This window comes from Taudactylus pleione, unplaced genomic scaffold, assembly GCF_031769625.1.
Source record: "Taudactylus pleione unplaced genomic scaffold, aTauple2 ptg000087l, whole genome shotgun sequence".
In the NCBI taxonomy this organism is placed as follows: domain Eukaryota; kingdom Metazoa; phylum Chordata; class Amphibia; order Anura; family Myobatrachidae; genus Taudactylus; species Taudactylus pleione.
This window is the reverse complement of record NW_028284489.1, coordinates 8,692,173-8,714,085: the sequence shown is the minus strand read 5'-3', so window position 1 is coordinate 8,714,085 and position 21,913 is coordinate 8,692,173. Positions and strand designations below refer to the sequence as shown.

The window sequence follows — 21,913 nt, the reverse complement described above, 5'->3', positions numbered from 1 at the left end:
AACAATCCTAAATCTAACTTTCACTTTTTAATACTTTGTTGCAAATCCTTTGCAGGCAGTTACAGCCTGAAGTCTGGAACGCATAGACATCACCAGACGCTGGGATTCATCCCTGGTGATGCTCTGCTAGGCCTCTACTGGAAATGTCTTCAGTTCCTGCTTGTTCTTGGGGCATTTTCCCTTCAGTTTTGTCTTCATCAAGTGAAATGCATGCTCAATCGGATTCAGGTCAGGAGATTGACTTGGCCACTGCATAACATTCCACTTTTTAGCCTTAAAAAACTCTCTGGTTGCTTTTGCAGTATGCTTCGGGTCATTGTCCATCTGCACTGTGAAGCGCCGTCCAATGAGTTCTGAAGCATTTGACTGAATATGAGCATATAGCCCAAAACACTTCAGAATTCATTCTGCTGCTTTTGTCAGCAGTCACATCATCAATAAATACAATGGAACCAGTTCCATTGGCAGCCATACATGCCCACGCCATGACACTACCACCACCATGCTTCACTGATGAGGTGGTATGTTTTGGATCATGAGCAGTTCCTTTCCTTCTCCATACTCTTCTCTTCCCATCACTCTGGTACAAGTTGATCTTTGTCTCATCTGTCCATAGGTTGTTGTTCCAGAACTGTAATGGCTTTTTTTAGATGTTGTTTGGCAAACTCTAATCTGGTCTTCCTGTTTTTGAAGCTCACCAATGGTTTACATCTTGTGGTGAACCCTCTATATTCACTCTTGTGAAGTCTTCTCTTGATTGTTGACTTTGACACATATACACCTACCTCCTGGAGAGTGTTCTTGATTAGGCCAACTGTTGTGAAGGGGTTTTTCTTCACCAGAGAAGTAATTCTTCTGTCATCCACCACAGTTGTTTTCAGTGGTCTTTCGGGTCTTTTGGTGTTGCTGAGCTCTCCGGTGCGTTCTTTCTTTTTAAGAATGTTCCAAACAGTTGATTTGGCCACACCTAATGTTTTTGCTATCTCTCTGATGGGTTTGTTTTAATTTTTCAGCCTAATGATGGCTTGCTTCACTGATGGTGACAGCTCTTTGGATCTCATATTGAGAGTCGACAGCAACTGATTCCAAATGCAAATGTCACACCTAGAATCAACTCCAGACCTTTTACTTGCTTAAATGATAATGAAATAACGAGGGAATAGCCCACACTTGTCCATGAAATAGCTTTTGAGTTGATAGTCCCATTACTTTTGGCCCCTTAAAAAGTGGGAGGCAGATATAGAAACCGTTGTAATTCCTACATCGTTCACCTGATTTGGATGTAATTACCCTCAAATTAAATCTGAAAGTCTGCAGTTAAAGCACATATTGTTTGTTTCATTTCAAAGCCATTGTGGTGGTGAATAGAGGCCAAAATATGAAAATTCTGCCAATGTCTCAATATTTATGCACCTGACTGTATTTTACAAACAAACATGCCTGCTTTTGCTTTGAAAAAATTTGCTAAATATCATGTTACAAAAACACTGTGACTTGTTAAACACCTGCGTGTATATGGTGCCGTTTCCTTATTCTGATGAGGTAGATGTTCTGAGTAAACGAGGCCAGCCACTTTGATCACTATGTGAGAGATGTATCAAATCGTCTAAAGAGAACAAGTGGAGAAGTTGCCTGTAGCAACCAATCATCTTCTAGCTATCAAGTACATTATTTAAAATATGTAGAAGCTAATTGGTTGCTATGGGCAACTTCACTTGTTCTCTTAAGATTTGATACATCTCCCCCATAGTGATCAAATGTCCTTTTTTAAATTGTTTGATACATCTCCCCCTATATGCCTGCAAAGGATGTTAGGAATATTGGGGGAAGGATTTCTTTGAAGTTAATATTAGTGGTATGCAGGATTATCATTATTCTGAAATTCTGGGTTAACACTTAAAAATTATTTTGGCATCTACTTTAAAGCAGTCCACTCCAACATTTCTTTGTGATAACCTGTAGATAGGCATTTGGCCATCCTTATATGCATGCTTTCATGCAACCTATGGATTAGTTACAAGAAATTACACTTTTACAGAATTAAACATATATGTAGTTTGCGAAATATCTGATACTTCTGTAAACTAGATTGATATGGACTGTTCACTGTTTTATATTTAAAAAGTAAAGCAGTGCATTTGCTATTAAATAATACTCCCACTTTTTATTGTGCATTTTATAATCTGTTAAAATGGTTCAGCATGAAAATTTTTATTTTTTAATTCCTGCTGTCTTTTTTGTTATTAAAATTAGGATAATACATTTTGTAATATTCATGCATAACCATTACTTCTTCAGGTTCCATAGGCTCCACATGGAGACCTTGGGCTGTAGCTGATGGAACTGAATCCGGGCACCACACAGTTAAAGCTTTCAGCTCCCAGGATGCACTGGGTCCACTCTCCCTATACCCCGCCCCTGAGGCACCTCGGTTTCATTGGTGCCCGGCCGGAGTTGGTCACCATTTCACGGGGGGCTGTTTAGGCAGCCCTAAAGCTTTTTATTTTATGATTTAATTATTTTATTTTTTTTACCAACTTAGCGCACAGCAGCAGACTGTCCGTGGGACGTCTGCGCTGCCGCTCCGTCAACTCTCCGGTGCCGCAATGCCAGTACATATCTGGGGATCTCGGCGGGCATCCCGGGGTCCCTGCTAGCCGGCCCGTGGACGGACCCAGACTGCAAGCCGGACGCCAGGGGACAGGTAAGAGCGGGTCTTCACTTGCGGTGACCCGCACTGCAACAGTCATACCTCCGGTCTCAGGGGACAGACAGGAGATGCCAAGTGTGGGCGCAGGCTCCAGCCACCGTGATCCACTAGACCACCAGTGTACACATGTTGCGGGAACCAGCTTCCCGGTGGGTAAAAAATCGTCAAGGAGAGGTCATCTTCCCCGTTAAAGCGGCCCCTCACCTCAGCTCAGAGTGCCATTCCACAGAGGTCTCTCTTCCCTGAGCTGCTCTTCTCCTCTGACCACGCCCCTTCTGAGGTCTCCGGCCATTTTCTCCAGGCAGAGCCACAGCACTCACAGGGATATGCAGGGTCCGGTCCCACTACATACCTCTCCCTAGAGTCTGCGTATGTAGCACTATAGTCTACCAGACACTCTGTAGTTGATTGTAGTGCCAGTTTGCAGTTATGGTGTTTCTGCATTGTATGTGACTAATGCTAGTACTGCCTGTTTGTTTTCTATTTTTCTATTCTACTGTCAGCATATATCTCCCTTTTTTCTGACTTTGCCCTAATAAACAGTTCTATATATGTGAGGTACAGAAAAACCCCTGAATACACCTAAGTATTTGTGAGGTTTGTCACATAGTTGTTTGTTGCACTGTGCCATATTTGGGTTGCATGCTCTTGCAGCTTACCCAAGCATAAGACAGGACCAGTATATTGCATTCCTACTAGTATCCTACATACACGGTGGTTGCATTATACCCAGTGCCATATTGTGTCTAGCAAAGGCAGGAGTAACAATCGGGCATCTGCACCCATACTGCTATCATGCAAATTATGTGCTGCAGAGTTAAGTGAGGAGGATTTACTAAATGGGTATGTAGTATATGTTATACTCCACCAGGCCCTTCAGACAACCCAACGCCTGTACTAAAGCCCCCCATGGCTTCATTTTCTCAGGTTCTGGCTACTATTGCGGACTGCCTGGCGGTTACGGCTGTCATTCCCCCTATGGGGTTATTACAGCAGGCCGTAATTCATTCCCCCTTTGGGGTTGCCACACCAGGGCAATATAGGTACATCCTGTGCCCCCACCATGGGTAGACATACTCTCTAACTCTGTGCAGAGTCTAATGGCTACATCTAATGCCTTTCAAACCATGTTGCAAGGTAAAACTTACCATGTCTGGACGACCTCCTGCTCCTAGCAGGATACCCAGTAAGCCCTCTAAGCGTTCTTTGTAATTGGCTACATCTAATGCCTTTCAAACCATGTTGCAAGTGTCCGACTGTTACAATATCTGGACGACCTCCTGCTCCTTAGCAGGACACCCAGTAAGCCATCTAAGCATCCTGTGTTATCGGCACAGTCCACGCAACTGTGATTCTGAATTATCATCTGAGGAGGCAGTAGATGCTGATCTCTCTATCCCAGACTCCCCTCTGGAGGAGGATGAGAATCGGTCAAAAATGTATATTCCTGCCTTGGTACGAGCTGTCAGTTCCATCTTCTATTAATAAGATGACAGCCAGCCCCTAAATCCAAGCACCCTCTGTTTAAATGACAGAAAGTGGCTTCAGCAAAATTCCCTCCATCCGATCAACTAGCTGAACACATGACTGCAGCCTGGTAAGAGGTTTCAACCATAAAACCGTCTGACCTTATGTTAGCCTTTTCCTGTAGCTCAGTGTGCAAAATGGGAAACACCCCCTGCAGTGGATTCACATGCTGCGCATTTAATTAACAGCGCTACGTTGTTTATTCCTACAGTTACTTCCTTGAAGGATCCTACGGATAGGAAAGTGGAAGCTTGCCTGAAATCGATATACTCTTTCAGGGGCTTTTGCCCGTCCAACCATGGCTATTGTATAGGTCTCTAAAGCTATAGAGAGCTGGGCTGATGCACTTGAAGATATTTTTTTCCCTCAAATGCTTTCAGGGATCAGATGTCTTTTGTTACTCACATTTGACATGCAGCTTCCTATAGTGGAGAAGCGACATTGGATGCCAGTCTCCTAACCTCCAGGGTTTCGGCCCAGGCTGTGTCTGCCCGCCGTACCCTGTGGCTAAACTCATGGAAGCCAGAGGCGGATTCCAAGAAAGGCCTAGAAGGGTTACCCTACAATGGGGAAATATTGTTTGGCCCAGACCTTGACAAGATTGTAACCACGTTGGCAGCATCAAAAACTGCATTTCGGCCTTTAGCAACTACTTCTACTAGGCCTCAGACTACATCATTTAAGTCCTTTCGTCCTCAGGGAAAGCCTGAAGGTCAATCCTTTCCTAGGCAGCCTGCTTCCACTAGGGCCGCTAAACCCAGGACCAAGCAAGATGCCCTGCTTCAAAACCCGAGGGAAAACCCTCAGACTGAGTGGGAGGATTTCCCAGAGTGGAAGGCCCACTTTTTTCAGTTTTCCCAGTGCTGGTGTCAAACCACCACGGATGCTTGGATAAGAGAAGTGGTCTCTCACGGGTAAGCCCTCTCATTTCTAAGACTGCCTTCCCACCAATTTTTCTACACAGGCCCTCCTTCAGACCTGAACAAGGCCTTACAAATCCAGAAAGCCATACAGTCCTTGCTTCAAGCAGGGGTAATTGTGCCAGTCCCACTATCTCATCGAGAGACTGGTTTTTATTCTATTCTCTTTCTGGTTCAGAAGCCGAATGTGTCTCATCGGCCTATCCTCAACCTCAAAACCTTGAACAAATTCCTTAGGGTACCCAGGTTCAGGATGGAACCCCTACGCTCTATCATCCTAGCTATGGAGCCTGGGGGACTTCTTGGTATCTCTGAATATTCAGGACGCGTACCTACATGTACCTATAGCGTCCTCACATCATTGATATCTCCGGTTTGCTATACTACAGCAACACTTCCAATTTCAGGCTCTGCTCTATGGACTATCCACAGCGACACTGGTGTTTACCAAAATTATGACTATCATGGCGGCCCACCTATGTGGTCAGGGTGTCCGACTGTTACCATGTCTGGACGACCTCCTGCTCCTAGCAGTACCCCCTGAAGTGCTTCACCAACATCTGCGGTTAACCATTGCTTTCCTGCACAAGCACGGATGTTTAATCAACTGGAAAAAGTCCTCTCTGAATCCCTCACAAAGAATGATTCGTCTGGCAGCCCTGCTGGATTCTCAGGATCAGAGAATCTTTCTGACATCAGAGAAGATCTCCACACTTCAACTACGAGTGCGCAGATGTTTCCAGTCGCCGAGTGTCGATCCACTCAGCATTGCAGGTTCTGGGAACCATGGTGTCCACCTTCGACATGGTGGAACATGCTCAGTTCCATTCCAGGCCTTTGCAAAGGCTGATCCTCTCTAGGTGGTACGGGTTATCCCATCGGATCAAAGTTCAGACGATGGTGCTCTCTCCAGAGGTGCGTCTGTCTCTATCTTGGTGGCCACAGACATATCATCTAACCAAGGGTTGCCCCTTTTGGATCCCGGACTGGGTAATCCTAACGGACGCCAGTCTCTGGTACTGGGGCGCAGTGACCGGTCCGCACTCCTTTTCAGGACCGCTGGACATCAGTCGAATCAACCCGGCCAATCAACAAATTGGAACTTCGAGCTGTCTGCAGGGCCCTCAACATGGCCTAGCACATACTTCACGGAAGACCTGTACAGGTTCAGTCCGGCAATGCTACAACAGTGGCTTACATCAATCATCAAGGACGTACTAGGCAGCAATGACAGAAGTGTCACCTCCCGGCCATTTCGGCAGTGTTCGTTCTTGGAGTTCTCAATTGGGAAGCAGAGTTCCTCAGCTGTCACGACGTGCATCCAAGGGATGGGTCTCTTCACCAAGAGGTGTTTCAACTCCTAGTGAACAAAGGGGGCCTCCCAGAGGTGTGGAGCTCATGGCCTCCTGACACCATCACAAATTACCATTGTATGGGTCCAGAACAAGTGATGCCGAGGCAACCTTGGTGGTCGCCCTGTCAGTGAAGTGGACCTTCCAGTTTGCGTACCTTTTTCCTCCTGTCTCCCTTCTTCCTCGAGATCTTCGGAAGTTCAAACAAGACTGAGGCATTGTCCTACTGGTAGCTCCCGCCTGGCCCAGGCGTCATTGGTACTCAGCTATTCGGAGTCTCTCCATCGACACTCCGTAACTATTACCTCAACATCCGGACCTGTTGTCTCAGGGTCCTTGCCTTTACCAGGACCTGGATCGTCCATCTTTGACGGCATGGCTCTTGAGACATCGCTCCTAAAGTCCAAAGGATTCTCTCGCTCTGTCGTCAACACGATGCTTAGAGCGCGTAAGCCGGCTTCTGCTAGGATCTACCACAGAATGTGGCATACATATTTCCAGTGGTGTCGTCCTAGGAATTATGACCCCCCAGGTGTTTCGGATCTAAAGAGTCCTGGCCTTCCTTCAAGCAGGATTGGACCTTGGACTCCGTCTGGCCTCGCTGAAAGTGCATATCTCTGCACTGTCAGTATGGTTCCAACGTAGAATTGCGCCTCTTCCGGATATTCACACTTCCTCCAGGGTGTCCTCCCGATTCAACCTCCCTTTGTCTCCCCCAGTGGCTCCTTGGGATTTGGCAGTAGTTCTTCGGGCCCTCCAGGGTCCTTCATTTGAACCACTAGATCTGATAGACCTCAAGTGGTTAACAGCTAAGATTTTCTTTCTTCTGGCGATTGCATCGGCCAGGAGAGTGTCAGAGTTGGGGGCGCTCTCCTGTCGCTCCCCCTGCCTGATATTTCATCAGGACAGGGCTGTGTTTCATACTCTCCCTAAGTTCCTGCCTAAAGTTGTTTGTAGTTTCTATATTAATCAGGAAATTATAGTCCCGGCCTTCCAATCACCAGACCTCTCGGCAGGTAAGGCCTCCTTGGATGTGGTACGCGCCCTCAGGATTTTTGTGGACCATACCAGTTCCCTTTGGAAATCAGCCTCGTTATTTGTGCTCTATGGATTTTACAAGAACGGATGGCCAGCCAATACGCAAACTTTGGCTAGATGGCTTCGCATGACTATCTCTGAGGCTTACACGCAGGTTGGCCTGCCTGTTCCGGCTACTGTTAATGCTCATTCTACTCGGTGGGTCCCTCGTGGGCAGCTTGCCGTGGCGCCTCGGCTGTTCAGCTGTGTTAGGCGGCCACGTGGTCTTCTGTCCAGACCTTTCTAAGGTTCTATGCCTTTGATACTTTCGCCTCTCAGGATGCTTCCTTTAGGATGCTGGATTCTCCTCTCAGTGCAGGTGCGTCCCCACCCTTAAAAGGACTGCCTAGGGACATCTCCAAGGTCTCCTTCTGGAGCCTATGGACCCTGAAGAAAAAAATTAGTTATGGTAAGAACTTAGCTAGGTTAACGCTTTCTTCGAAGTCCATAGGGCACCCGCCCTGATGCACCTGGCTTCATATGGGCTACGTTGCTGGTCAATGGTTTTCTGTCTCCTTCTGTGTGAGAATGTGATTCTTGAGTGTGCCAGTCTTCCTTCTCTCTTATCCTCCTCTGGCCTTTGGCTTATTATGAACTCTGGTTGCTCGGGCGCGAGGTATAGGGAGAGTGGAGCCCGCCGCCACTTACTTAGCGCCTCCGGTCTATCCCCAGAGACCGGAGGCAAGAGGACTGCATTTAGAGGCACATACCCATGGGTCACCGCAAGCAGTGACCCGCGGCTTACCTGTTCCCCAGCATATCCGGCAGCAGTCCAGGGAGCGCCCAGAGCCCGTGCTAGTGCAGACTCTGGGGTCCCGCCGCGATCCCCAGATCTGTACTGGCGTCGCGGCGCCAGCGGGGTTGAAGGAGCGGCAGCTGACACGTCCAATGGACAGTCTGAAGCTGCCACTCAGAAATAGTATAAAAAATTAACAAATGAATTAAACTACAAAGAAGCTTATGGGCTGTCCAGCAGCCCCCCTGCGCCAGGGTGACCCGACTCCGGCCGGGCACCAACTAAAACTGAGGTGCCTGTGGGTGGGGTATATAGGAGGATGGACCCAGTGCATCCTGGGAGCAGAAAGTTACCCGGATTCAGTTCCATCACCTACACCCCAAGGTCTCCCTGTGGACCCTCTGGACTTCGAAGAAAGAGAGTTAACAAAGGTAAGTTCTTACTATAATTCTCATTTTTTGTAGCAGGGGAATGAAAAGCACTATAGTTTGGTAACTTCTTCTATAATTAATTCTGTCCACATTTGTACAGAAGCTTGGATATTTTACCTGCTTTTTTTTGCCCTCAACTCATGTCACCACTTTTCTTGAAGGTGGATGCATATTAGACGATCAGCAAACAAAGCGATTTGTCGTCCAGATTTCCCTTGAACTCCCTGACAAACGATTTAGTGCATACACTGTGCAAACTTCCAAACGACTGAACAGTATATCTTGCATCGTTTGGTTAGGTCATTAACTATATAGGGCCATATTCAATATGGGAGCGGAAAGTCCGTGCTGGACTTTTTGCTCCACATCTGAGGTTAGAGAGGGGATAAAGTATCGGGGCGCGTGCCCACTTATCCCCGTATTCAATTTAAAAGGAGCGAAAACGGGACCCGGCGAAATTGGATTTTCGAAAAAATAAAACAGGAATTTTCGGGAAATGTGCCTGGGATCCCCCTAAAGATGTCTAGACATGGGGGATCACTATGGATACCCACGTTTTTGCCTGCTGAAGGAAATCGGGGTTTGTAATAGCCGCGGCAGGTGCATATTTGCGGCTATAAAGAAGTGGCGAAGAATAGCGCTTAGGACTAGTTGTTTCCCCCCCCCAAAAAAATTATCAAATTTGGGGTACATGAAAATGGGGGTAAGAATAATTTTAAGTCCCTAAAGTTATTTGCAAAAATGCACCTGCTGCTACCTCCCGCATTCTTGGGAACACCCCCTGAATTAATTTTATTTAAAAACGTGTTCTCCATTTACATTTTTTTTTACCCCAAAATAAAAATAAATTTTTTTGGGGCTGTCCCAATTTTTTTTTTTTTTTTCTATGAACTTTTTTTGACCGTTTTATTTTTAAATGACATTTTCAGGGGTGCAGGCTTTTTTTTTTTTTTAGCCTGAACCCCTAAACCCCGATTCTGCACTTTTTTTTTCGCCACCTATTTCAGTGGCGAAGAGTTATCCCCTTTTTTTTTCGAAGATTTTTCGAACCTGCGAAAAGTCTTGAAATTGAATATGGGGATAATTGAAATAGGCGAAAATGACATAATTGAAATTAAATTTCGCTCCTAATTGAATATGGCCCATAATGTTAACATATTGTCTGGTCTTTCCGGTAGTGCGTACAACTGCATGATATGCTGGAAATCTTTAATGAGATTGTCAGATTGAGCTTGCATGTAGGATTGACCTGAACATTAGTTATAATGTAACATTTATGAATTCCTTTTTTTTTTTTTTTTAATTTATGGGCCGTGATGCAGCCTTGGGGCCGGAATGCAGCCTTGAGGGCCGAGGTGCGGGCGGCAGGATGCGACCTTAGAGGTCATGGTGCGGCCTTGAGGGCCGAGGTGCAGTCCAAATACTATGATGTGGCCTTGAGGGTCAGGGTGCGACCTTGTCTGCAGCGATGCGGCCTCGAGGACCGAGATGCTACATTGGTGATAAAGCTAAGTAGGCCGCAGTCAAGCACTGCAGGTGACTGCAGCATGAGTGGCATTGGTAGATAGCTGTTAGCCAGGGATGGAGTGGATGCTGCAGGTGTGGAAAGGCCGCAGGCTGAGGATGTCAGCGGGATGGTATAGATGGCCAGGGATACAGGCTAGGCAGTCTGAGGACACGAACTGGCTGGATACCGGCAGACAGAGATTTCGACAGGCTGACAGGAACCAGGATTTACACAGAAAGTGTAAACTATCAACAGCAGCAGCGTTGTGCCAGTCCAGACAGACTAAAGAAAGATCTTCCACCAATGAGTGCAGGTGCACAGATTGATTGATGGCTGACAGCTCTGACATTGCACGTCTATATCTGTGGCCGTCCAGCGTCTTGGTCTCCCAGCAACTGTGGGAGCCATTCCAGATCTGCAGCCATGTTGCCTGGTGACTGGGGAGGTTGTCAGACCCCCTGAGGCCAGAGGATACGGTGTGAAGGTAACAAGCCGCGGTGACAAATTGTTGTTGGTGTTTTAATTTCTTCGTAAAAATACAGTTCATTGGGACAGCTTTGGTAAGCACAGCTTTGACGAACTTGTTAGAAAGGTGGATCTTAAGACAGTGGCACATAGAAAATCGCTGAGCTCATATGTATGACATAATCTTCAGCTAATGTTTGACTATGTAGAATTGATTTTATGCACTGGTTAACAATGGGTGTGGCTGAAAAACCTGAACACACCAATTAGTAGGGCATTCCACATACATTTGGATATAGTTTATGTATGTGAGTTAATGTTTGCAAATCGGATGAAGTTTCTGGGAGCTGCCTAGTCTACCATGGGATCCAGTCAAGATGGTGGACGGGGCGCTGTACGTCAGGATACCGGGTTGGGCTTAGTGTAGCTGGGGATGGAAGGGTTAGGTTTAGGGACCTGGTGGGTTAGGCACCAACCGGTGGGGGTTAGGGCTAGGTTTAGGGTGCAGGAAGGGGGGCATTGGGTTTGGGCACCATCAGGGGGGGGGGGGGGTTAGGTTACTTACCGGCTTCTGTCTGGATCTTCATCATCGGGATGCCACTGTCTGTCTTCTGACCGCTGACATCCTGTCCGTTGGTTTATCATACCGATTCCTCTACCACTTACGCCTCAAAGTCTTAGCGCTTATTTACCTGGTATTATTGTTCATATCTGAATTGTATTCCATGGCATTCAAGAGTTTAATTCAGATACTATAGGTATGATTGCATAGGTTCATAAGTAGCAGGGCAGGGGCAGTGTAATCTGGCTGGACACATACAATTTTTAAAGAATCTTGCAGATATTGCCCACATGCTGGCTGGGATACATATATAAATGTGCCCAGCAATTCGAGCTGCGACAGTACTGCATTTTCCATCTACCCTCTCTGCAATGTTCCTGCCATCCAAACCGTGCCCTGCCTCTTAAAGACGGAGGAGGGTTTTCTATTACTGCACCTGTCAGTAATATAAGAGCAGGGCAACTCTGATTTTGGCTGTCATACCCCTGAAACAAAAGCAGAATATATTCCTGGGCAAAGAAGAAAGCACCAATCGTATTGGTGCATTCACAATCGCAAATGCTTTGTAAGTGCTGGCAACCAAATAATAATTTTCTCTGCATACATGTCTGTGACTTGGTCTGCATGTGCCCACAGTCGCACAGTCATACCCTTACTGTATTCTCCCTGTGCTGATGCAGGCTCTCATAATGCAAATCTGCATAGGCTTGTGCCCACTAATCTGAGCATGTGCACAGCAATTTTACTTAAGATATGCTGGGTATACACTATCCAATTATCTGTCCAATCTGGCTGGTTGGAATGAAAACCTGCTTAACGTATGGGAGCCAATGACAATCGAACATTTGTTCACAAACACTGGAAAACAGACAAAAATGGACATTCAGCCAAATTGGTTAAATAAAACAAATTTAACCAATTTGAACAATCGTTTTCGTCTGTTTTCCAGTGTTTAAAGCCATATAATCGATTGTCATTTGCTCCCATACATTACCAGATTTTCATTCCAACTAGCCAGATTGGACTGATCTCTGACAGATAATTGTATAGTGTATGCCCAGCATAACAGGCATAGTAGTTACTTTAGATCACTCTTTGTGCGTGACAAAATGAAAGTGCTGCTTATTATTGGGGGGAATTAAATTCCCACCGCCGCAATGTAGTTTTTGATTCAAGTGCCCATAGCTATTCAATTGACAGCATTGTGCCCTGCACTTAAGTCAGGAGATCACGTTTAGCGCAGCTAATGTCCAGGAGCTTAACCATGGTAAACTGCATTTTCGGACTTGCCCCGAGGCACTAGTCAAGTTGGGTTTCTGTTCGCACACTCAGGAGGGTGCAAGCAGAAATTGGTAGTTGGGGTTTTCAGCACAAGCAATTGGATGGCACTGGGCCCTTCACGTGGAAGCAACATCGCCTTAATATCTCTTATTGATGACTCAGCACATACACATTTCTAGTTCAGGGATCTTGCTATGAAAAAATGTGTTATATTTGGAAAATATGGGCAATTTAAGGCTTAAACATGTTCAACAGTTTGTTTTATTCTGCAAGAAATGGTTTGCATGTAAATTGGCTTGAAAGTTTCCTCTCAGATATAATTATATTTTTGCTCTAGTTGTGTTGCCACAAAAAGCTTTTAGTCATTACTGTCCATTACTTTAATAGTATACTATTTTTACTGCAAAACACTTCGTTCATTTTCAGCTATAATCTCTCCTGTGGTTGAGTCTTATTCTCTTGTAGATGTGCTTGTTTTTTGTGATTCATGTAAACATTTTTGTTTTGTTTTACTTAAGGGGAGAAATAGCTTAAAATAAGCTCGCATTAATAACGATTAGTAAGTTTTCTGCATATAGATTTTGTACATTAATCAAACTAGCACTGAAGGATGGTGTTTCTCTGATGCATTCAAGCACTGTTACATGAACATAAACTTCTGAAATGTACAGTAATTTTACTTTCTATTAAAACACTAGGTACATCTGTGGCCATTTCTTGTCATTCTTGTGTGAACAAGATTAGTAATTATAAGGATCAAAATTTTCTTTGCTACATGTACTATTCATGTCATTAGCACACTCAAACTGTACTACATGTAAAATATGTATCCAAACAACCCGAAACTTGTCCTTTCAGGGATTTGCTCTTATCTTAAGGATATGTGCTCATTCAAGTGATGCCAAGGTGTAAATTCCATATAAAGAATATCCCATTGCCCCATGTCTTGTCTTGAATAAAAGCTTTATATTCCATGTTTTTATACTGTCCATTATTTAATCTGAGAGAATATTTATACTAGCCTGTATATATATTTCTATATTCCGTGCAATGGTTTGTTTATCAGAAACATTCTTGTGAATTCAGAAGCAAATAATATCTATTGGACCTGGATAGACATGACAGCCATGGTTTATTGAATCTCTGGAATTTGGTGACTATGGGGGGTATTCATGAAAGCTTGGAGAGAGATAAAATTCTGAGTGATAAAGTACCAACCAATGCGCTCCTAACTTTCACTTTGCTGTCTGTTTGTTTGAAAAATGACATTTAGGAGCTGATTGGGTGGTACTTTATCTCAGAATTTTCTCTCTCAAGGCTTTCATGAAAATCCCAATTAACCAGCACTAGCCAGACTATTTTTTACATGTAATCGGTACATGTTAGTTTATAATTTTTACATTCTGATTTTCACTGTAGACATGCAAGACCGATTTCCCCGTCTATCCAGGACCCTCATTAGTCACCAGTGAGGCAGCGTCTAAGTTGATGCTGGTCTTTGTTGCCAGTTCCCCTTTATTCTTCAATTTTCTTTATACTCAGTGGGTGCGATTCAATTGTTTAGCTAGGGTTTTTTTTTTGGTTTTTTTTTAAGGCGCCCGACTGAGCAATTCAGTTGTTGCTTCGTTTCAGCGCTATAGTTGCTGGCGCCAGCTTTTCCACAAAAAGTGCGAGAAACACATGGTCAGGGCATCCTAACCAGGACTTTAGATGTGTTTAGCCGTTTTACACTGATAAACCCGGTCTAATGGGGAGTGAAGAGGGCGATAATTAATGAGCGCCCAGAACAATTGATTTGCAAAACTGGGCGCTCAATTATTGCCACGCAACAATTGAATCTCCCCCACAAAGTGGGAAACAGGACAATGTCTATTATAAAATTTCACCCAAAGAGCTTTAATTATAAGACACAGCAGCAGATTTTCTGACCAATTAATGTAATCAAAGTACCATTCTGTTAATTGTTCTGAGCTATAAGACAATGTCTATAAGTCCAATGTACAGAACTGGGAAGTATTTGGTGACTACTTAACAACATAGCTCATGGATGTTACTTGTCATCCTCAGTTGAAAATGCCCACCTGTGCATCATCCTGAAGCTCCCCCTTGCTAAGCTGAAATCTTTCACTGTCCTCTAGAGAATGTATGGGCATGTTCTCTTCTGGCTTTTTGCTGCTATTCAGACTGACCATTTTTATCAGTATAATTACTAAAAACACTTACAACCTTTATTTTTTACAATTCATCCTGGTGCATTTTGTATTAATGAGCATTAGCACCTTTTAGAATAGTATCCAAAGCATTTTGAATCCACTTATTGGTTTCAAAGAAACCATTGGGAGCAATTCTGTTGGAGGGCGCTATTCCTGCCGAAGGGAAGTAGTTAAGTCGGAGAATGCCGGTTTTCGTTGCGAGAACCGGCATTCTCCGCCTAAAGTGCTGGCCGCGAGTTGGAACCAGCCTCGCGGCCGGTACTTTAGTCTGATTTCTCCATACACCCTCAGGAGGGTGTGAGGAGAAATCATTGGTCAGACTTAACAGCATGCTGAATTGAATAGCTCCGGGAGCTCCCTCCCGGCGCTATGAATTGAATTCCCCCCCCCCCATTGAATATTATTTATAATGCACATTTTATTTAAGGCAATTCTGCTACAAATAATAGAATAAATCTATTTTAAATGCCTGGGCATTGCTGATAAAACTTTTTAGTATTTGCCAGTGTATTAGGGGTTGTGAGGATCCTGGGTTTCTGTGTGCATTATTCTCGTCCTCTTGACCGTTCTCCGCCTTGAGAAAGGCAGAAAGAAAGGTTATAGCTCTCTCTCACACAGTACCCCGGGTCCTTTATGAGTCCCTTTTAGATTGCACAGGAAATGACACAATAGCAAAGGTATAACGATGCCTTTATATTAAAATACACACTACTTCTACATGTAAAATCAGAAACTACAACTAAATACAATATATACAGAAATGCAGGTAGTATTCGCTAAACTTTGGGGAACCCAGACACATGTCACTACAGCAGAGGTCCCTTTGGTGTTAGGTGGACAGTTACTCCGTCTCACTTACCCCCCTTGGCAGCATATCTTGCCCCAGGCCTTCTCTGTACAGCCAGGTCTGCGGCTCGTGGTTCCCGGCCGATTGGCCTGATGGTCCTCTGCTCGCCAAGAGCAGGGCGTGCTGACCAGTCACCCAGCTCCGGCTGGCACACCAGTCGTACGCCACGGGACCGCTCCGGTGGGAGCGTACTAGTGGGATTCCGTGGAAGACAGGAGCTCACGACTCCTGCCCCTCCGGCTAGGTACTCCACTCCACTCAGATCTCAGATCAGCACTCCTCAAAACCTCTTGCACGTGCCATTATGAAAACTCTCATTTTCCCATGATTTGGTGACACCCCTGAGCCCTGCTATTGGGTGATTTGAATGCTCTGTACAGTTAGTGATCATATCATTCCCTGCTCTCCCCCTGTGGACATCGGCCAGTCTCACAATGTCCACTTTGGTACAAAGGAAACTTAATCATGTTGATAAGAGGGCTGGCTCCCCTGGGGCTACAGAAGGAGTCCATATTAACCCCTTGTCATCATTTGTGATGTCAGAGACCTTCCAGCTGATTCAAGCTTCCTGGCTTCAGCTTAGAGAGGGGGGCTATGGGGGTTATCAGCTTTGTAATTTCCTGAGGGGGATGTCTCCCCTTGCATCCTTACCACACATTATAACATCATTACATATGTCATACGCATCGTATACGTAGCATATCAGACTTTAGGTATATTATACACTGATAGGCACAAACACTTGTATACACAGTTTACCTACATATTACACACAGTAACACAACATGGTCAGACCCATTTATATAAGGTCATATTAATGTCCAATACGCAGCTCTGTCCCCAGCATAATTTGTGGTGTGCACACACTCCATTTGCGTTATAAGGGGCCACGTTTCACTCACACAAAGAGTGTGCTGCCTCATCTGGGCCCTCTCCTGTTTACAGTACATGTCCTTCCTGCCCTTATACACTGGAAAGCAGGAACAGGCTGTAAAAAGTACACAATTTTGGGACGACCCAAGCTGCAGGCTTGTATCACGCCCCCTGGGTTTGTACATAGGTCGTCACAGGGTATATTTACTAAAGGTTGATTTTGTATTTCAGGAGTTCATACATTTACTAACATGATTTTTGACATGATTTTTAACATTGTTTACAAAAATAATCTGTTAGTAATTGTGTGATTTAGCAGTGTATTTACGGAAACTTTCTTGGTCAAGTTGGGTCGATTTTTGGTTGATTTTTGTGTTTCAAGGTCTAAATCACACATTCACTTAGAGATGATTTTTTTTGTTTGTTTACTTTTTTTTTTTTTTAATAAATCATCTGTTAGTAAATGTGTAATTTAGACCCTGAAATACAAAATCGACTAAATATATCGACCAGAATCGACTTTTAGTAAATATACGCCTTAAAGTTGTGTGTTTTTTCTTTTTTCTTTTCAAAACATAAATGTACTTACAAAAGCATCATAGCTCAGTATTTCTTTGTTTTTATCCTTTTGTCACATTTATGCTTAGTTTAGTGGTTCCCAAACTTGGGGGGAGGTGTGCGAAACGGCATCAGAACACGTTATGTGCGCTGATACCGCTTCTCCCCCATATATGATTGGGGGGCTGGTCGGTAAATGACTGGGGCACTATGCGAGATTGTATGTGTGCGCGTATATATGTGTGTGTATATATTATGCTGCGCCGATAGCCTGGGCTATGTATAAACGGTCAGTTCGCCTGACTTCCGCCAGCTGTCCCTATCAACAGCTACAGCTGGGGATGCCCTATCCCCACCGCGGGGACAGCGATGTCCCTACTGCGGGGGCTGCCGGCCCCTGGGTTACACGCGGGATCTTGCGATACTTGCGAGAACCTGTGCATGCTCAGTGGAGCCGGCCAAGACTGAGACACAGCGCATCAGCACTAGATTGATGCGCTGTGGTCTCTAGAGGGGATCGCCGGAGTGCCGATGAGATTTTAATAAAGAGGCAAAGAGGCGAAGCAGGAAGCGTTATAGCGGCACGTTACGTGCCACTATAATACATCAACCCCTTGGTCCTCAAGGCACACTAACAACAGTCCAGGTTTTAAGGATATCCGTGGCTAAGAGCAGGTGGTTATATCAAAGTGAATGATTCACCTGGCTCAAAAAATGGATATACCTTTAAAACCTGCACTGTTAAACTGGGTACACACTAAATGATGTGTGCACCCAGTGATCCGACGACAAACCCCCAACTCCCCCCCCACCTCCCCACACACCTCGCCCCTGCCGAAGATTAGTTGTCTGACCCACCGGTATGTCTTTCCCTGACGCAATGTAGGGCCGTCCTGATGTTGCGGCTGACTACCTCACAGGAGCGCGCACCGCCCTACATAGTGGGTGAACACTGCATGATTTGTTGTTCCGATCCGTCGCAATCGGGCAAACCGTTCCAAATATATAAGCGAAGTGTGTACTCAGCTTTAGGGTACCTAGATGACCAAATTTGGGAACCGCTGACTTAGTGGTTTACAAAACTGATGGTAACTGTTTTCTTTCTTTTATTTGGGCCGGTTTTGTGGAAATGTATGTACTAAAATGTAAAATAAAATAAAAAATACTGCTACAGAAAAAAAAGAGAGAAAAAATAAAACATACTACTAGTTATATTATGAGTCAAACCAACGTTACTTTTTTTTTAAGAGTAGATATTGTCTATTAGGTGATATATGCAGTACTTTGCAAGTAAGGTGCGTTACCAGCTACTATAGTGTCGTTACATGACTTGGACCTAATGAATGAACTGGGATCTTTATTTATATATTACATTTGTATTTCACCATGATTACCAATGTTAGGGAGCATTTCAGTTGAAGCAAATTTATTTTTGGGTCCCTTAAATGTAGAATTGTGTCTTGAAGGCTCTCTGCACATCAGGTGATGAATGTCACTTTTAGTTACAGCTACAGAAGACCCAATATTTGCAGTTGGGACAGAGTCGGGGGCAGTACTATGGAGGGTCTCTGCCAAACGTCAATCAGATTGGGAACAGTGTTATTGATCTGCCTTTTCAGGTGAGTATCCACACCTGCGTGTCTGTATGTCCATAGACAATTGGCTGAGCATATTGATTTATTTTTGCTGCCTGGTAATAGACTTCTTTTTATTTTTATTGTAATCTTAATGCTTATGTCTTTTTATGTATAACTACTCAAGTTATGGGTACTTCAGGGTACATAGTCATCAGAATGGAAATATAAACACATACATAGGCTTGAAAAATATTCAACCCCCTTAAGTCAACAAATTTGTATTACAAATGACACTTAAGGTGCGTACACACTAGACTATGTGCTCACGAAGCGATTACCCTTTGAACTCTCCCCGGCACTCCAGGACATGATATGGTGCTAAAGTGTCCAATCTGACTAAAGATCTATCGTGCACAAAATCGTGTATGGGATTGGCAAATCTTGCCTGCAGTAGTCAAGATCTGAAGATGCGATGTACGACCAGCGGGTACGCGCATCGTGAGTGGACACTATTTGGACATATTTTACCCAATTTGTCTTTCCGATGCGTCGAAATTGGGTGAATCGTGTAAAATATTGTCTAGTGTGTAAGCATTACACAGATTGTTCCAGACAGTATTATGTATTATGAACCAGTATGCTTTTAAAGTACATTTTTAAACTGTCCTTTTCGCAAACCGCAGCTGTGAGTACCGGGAATAGGCATTTTTAATTGGATTGGACAGTTCTCTGGTGCACGCATTTGTGCGAAGTCTGCGAGTTTCATTAGACTCGCAATTCACACCTAATTGGGTAGACCCCAAAGCTTGTAGACTCTAACTTGGTCTTGTAGAACATCCACCTTTTTGTTGTTAAAACACTGCTTTGGCCTTGTGCTTGGGTCGTCCTGTTGAAAGTTGAACTTTCTCTGGGCTTCAATTTTCTAGCAGACTGAAGCATGTTGTATTGCAGTAGCTTCCTGTATTTTGCCCTATTAAACGATCCTTCATTTTTATCAATATGGCCAGTCCTCTGCTGATAAAAAGCATCCCTATAACATGATACTACCACCTCAATACCACACTGTTGGGCTAGTGCTTGCTGAGAAATGGACAGTTTTACGTTTGAGCTACATACAGCATTTTGTATTGGGGCCAAAACTCTCCCTATTTGTCTCATCTCAGCAGAAAACCTTACCTCACATTTTAGCTGGGTCACTAAAGTTTTCTGTCAAATTTCAGACCTTTTATTTTGTTTTTTCTTACGTAATGACTTCTTTCTAGCCACGATCTCATACAGACCAGTTGTATGCAGAGCTCATGATAGTGATACTTGGCCTCTGAGGCTTTCTTTTCATGTCTCCTCCTTGCTCAGATACTACTTTTTGAGGGGTTGGCTTGTCTAAGCAGTACCTGTGGGATATGACACCGGTATTTACCACTAATTCCTCACTATTGATCCAACAATACTCACTGGGATTTTGATATACTTGGATATTGTTTTGTAGCCTTTTCCTGTCTTGTGCATGCCTAATACTTTATCTTCTTAAGCTGGGCACACACGGCCAGATAAAATGTCTTTCAGACCGACAGACATTTTATCTGGCAGCCTGCCAGCTGCAGATGTCCGCAGCATACACTGTGAGATTTCTCAGTGTATTTGGCTGACATTGAGCACCACCCCCGGGGGGAGGAGACATTTCCCTGTTCCTTCCATGGGAAGGAACACAAGAAATGTCTGTCTGTCGGCTGTGGCTGGGCATACACTGCCCGATGCGGCTGACAGGTTACCCCCTAAATATCGCATTGGAGGGGCATGCTGGACAATCCGGCATGCCCGACCGAGCAATATTTAACCCTCGGGCGGCCGCGCACGCACTACAATTATCGGGGCGATCCGCAGATATCGGTCGGATCGCCCCTATGATTTGTAGCATGTATGGCCAGCTTTAGAATGTTCTTTTAATTTTCACAGCCTTCTTTCAGAATCACAGTATTACCAATGGCATTTGAATTAGGGGGTCTTTATCTTTAAAAGTAAAATTTATTTTTTTTAATAATTCACAGGTAGAGGCTAATTGAAAGCCAGTTGTTAAGACAACATCATGCATCTGTGTAAATTTGGACCGTCCAGAACATAGTGGTTGAATATGTATGACAAGCAGCATTATTTTTTTGTTTTGTTTTTTTATATTATTATTTAAAAGTTGCAAGTATTACCGTACATTATAAGTTTGATAAACCCACTAGGTCCTAATAAAAATCTGTATTTTTTTTTTTCAATCCACTAACAGAATTGTATTTAAATTTGTCTTCAAATCTTTTTAAAAGTTAAAGGAAACTATATTATATAATATTCATACTGCACAACCCATTGTTTCTGAATATAGTGTCTCTGCTAATAAAAATACATTTAATTGAATAAGAATTTAAGCTTTAAATATGGAATTCTAGTCAACTATTTTGTGTAGCTTATTGTATTTACATAATGTATTGCACATAATAGTGTTTGATGTCTATTTAATATTTATTCATTCTTAATGTCTTTTTGCCCCCAATGTCCAATAGTAATCTGAAGAAGTTTGATAATTTTACTATAGCTATATTGTCACTTGGGAAATGTTATCGTGCAATCGCTTGCAAATCGCGCATGCATCGGGCATGTTTTGGTCGGAAGCGACCAGCGATGCTCGTGCCCGCTGGTTGCTTCTGACATCCGACATCGCCCGTACATGCAGGTCAACCTGACGATCTCGTCAGGTTCAGCATGTCCGGGGATGAGGGATGTGCCGGGACTGAACGAGTGAACGTTCAGTGTAGGCACATCACTAGCTATACAAACGAGAGCACGATTGCAATGTTGTAATCGTGCTCTCTATTGTATATCTACAAGTGGATACCCCCCTTAAGTGGCCTCAGTGAAATGTGAAGCAGTGTCAACTTCAGCCACCTACAGTACTACATATGTAGCTAAAATGGACAATGAGGATTGGGTGTGTGGCCTGCATTAGAGTTTGATAAACCACCAACTTCATTCTTACTGTTGTAAAAAGCCTTCGTAGAGTAATAGGTGACCTGTACAGAGAACAATACTAGACCAAAAAATATAGTTAAATAACTAATTTAGTAGAGTTTGCTGTTAAGTTGTTTAAGCTAAAATCCAAGCTCTTTCTTTCCTGGGCTGTACATTTCCCAGATCATATGGGTCTGTGAAGTCTTCAATGGTACATCGTTGTTTTGCTTAATATATCTTTGCTTACTGATTTTATGTTCACATGGTGAACTCCACTCCAAATAAT

The 21,913-nt window shown here is 44.0% G+C and overlaps 1 protein-coding gene across 2 annotated transcripts in view; it reads left to right on the top strand.

The window, feature by feature from the left end:
• The window catches only part of CRTC1 (CREB regulated transcription coactivator 1), a 250,519-nt gene that overhangs the window by 33,919 nt on the left and 194,687 nt on the right, over nucleotides 1-21,913 (top strand). For both annotated transcript variants that reach the window (XM_088468969.1, XM_088468968.1), the window contains exon 2: nucleotides 18,562-18,678. In XM_088468969.1, the coding sequence (XP_088325095.1) occupies nucleotides 18,562-18,678 (117 nt within the window). The remainder of the gene's footprint in view (nucleotides 1-18,561; nucleotides 18,679-21,913) is intronic.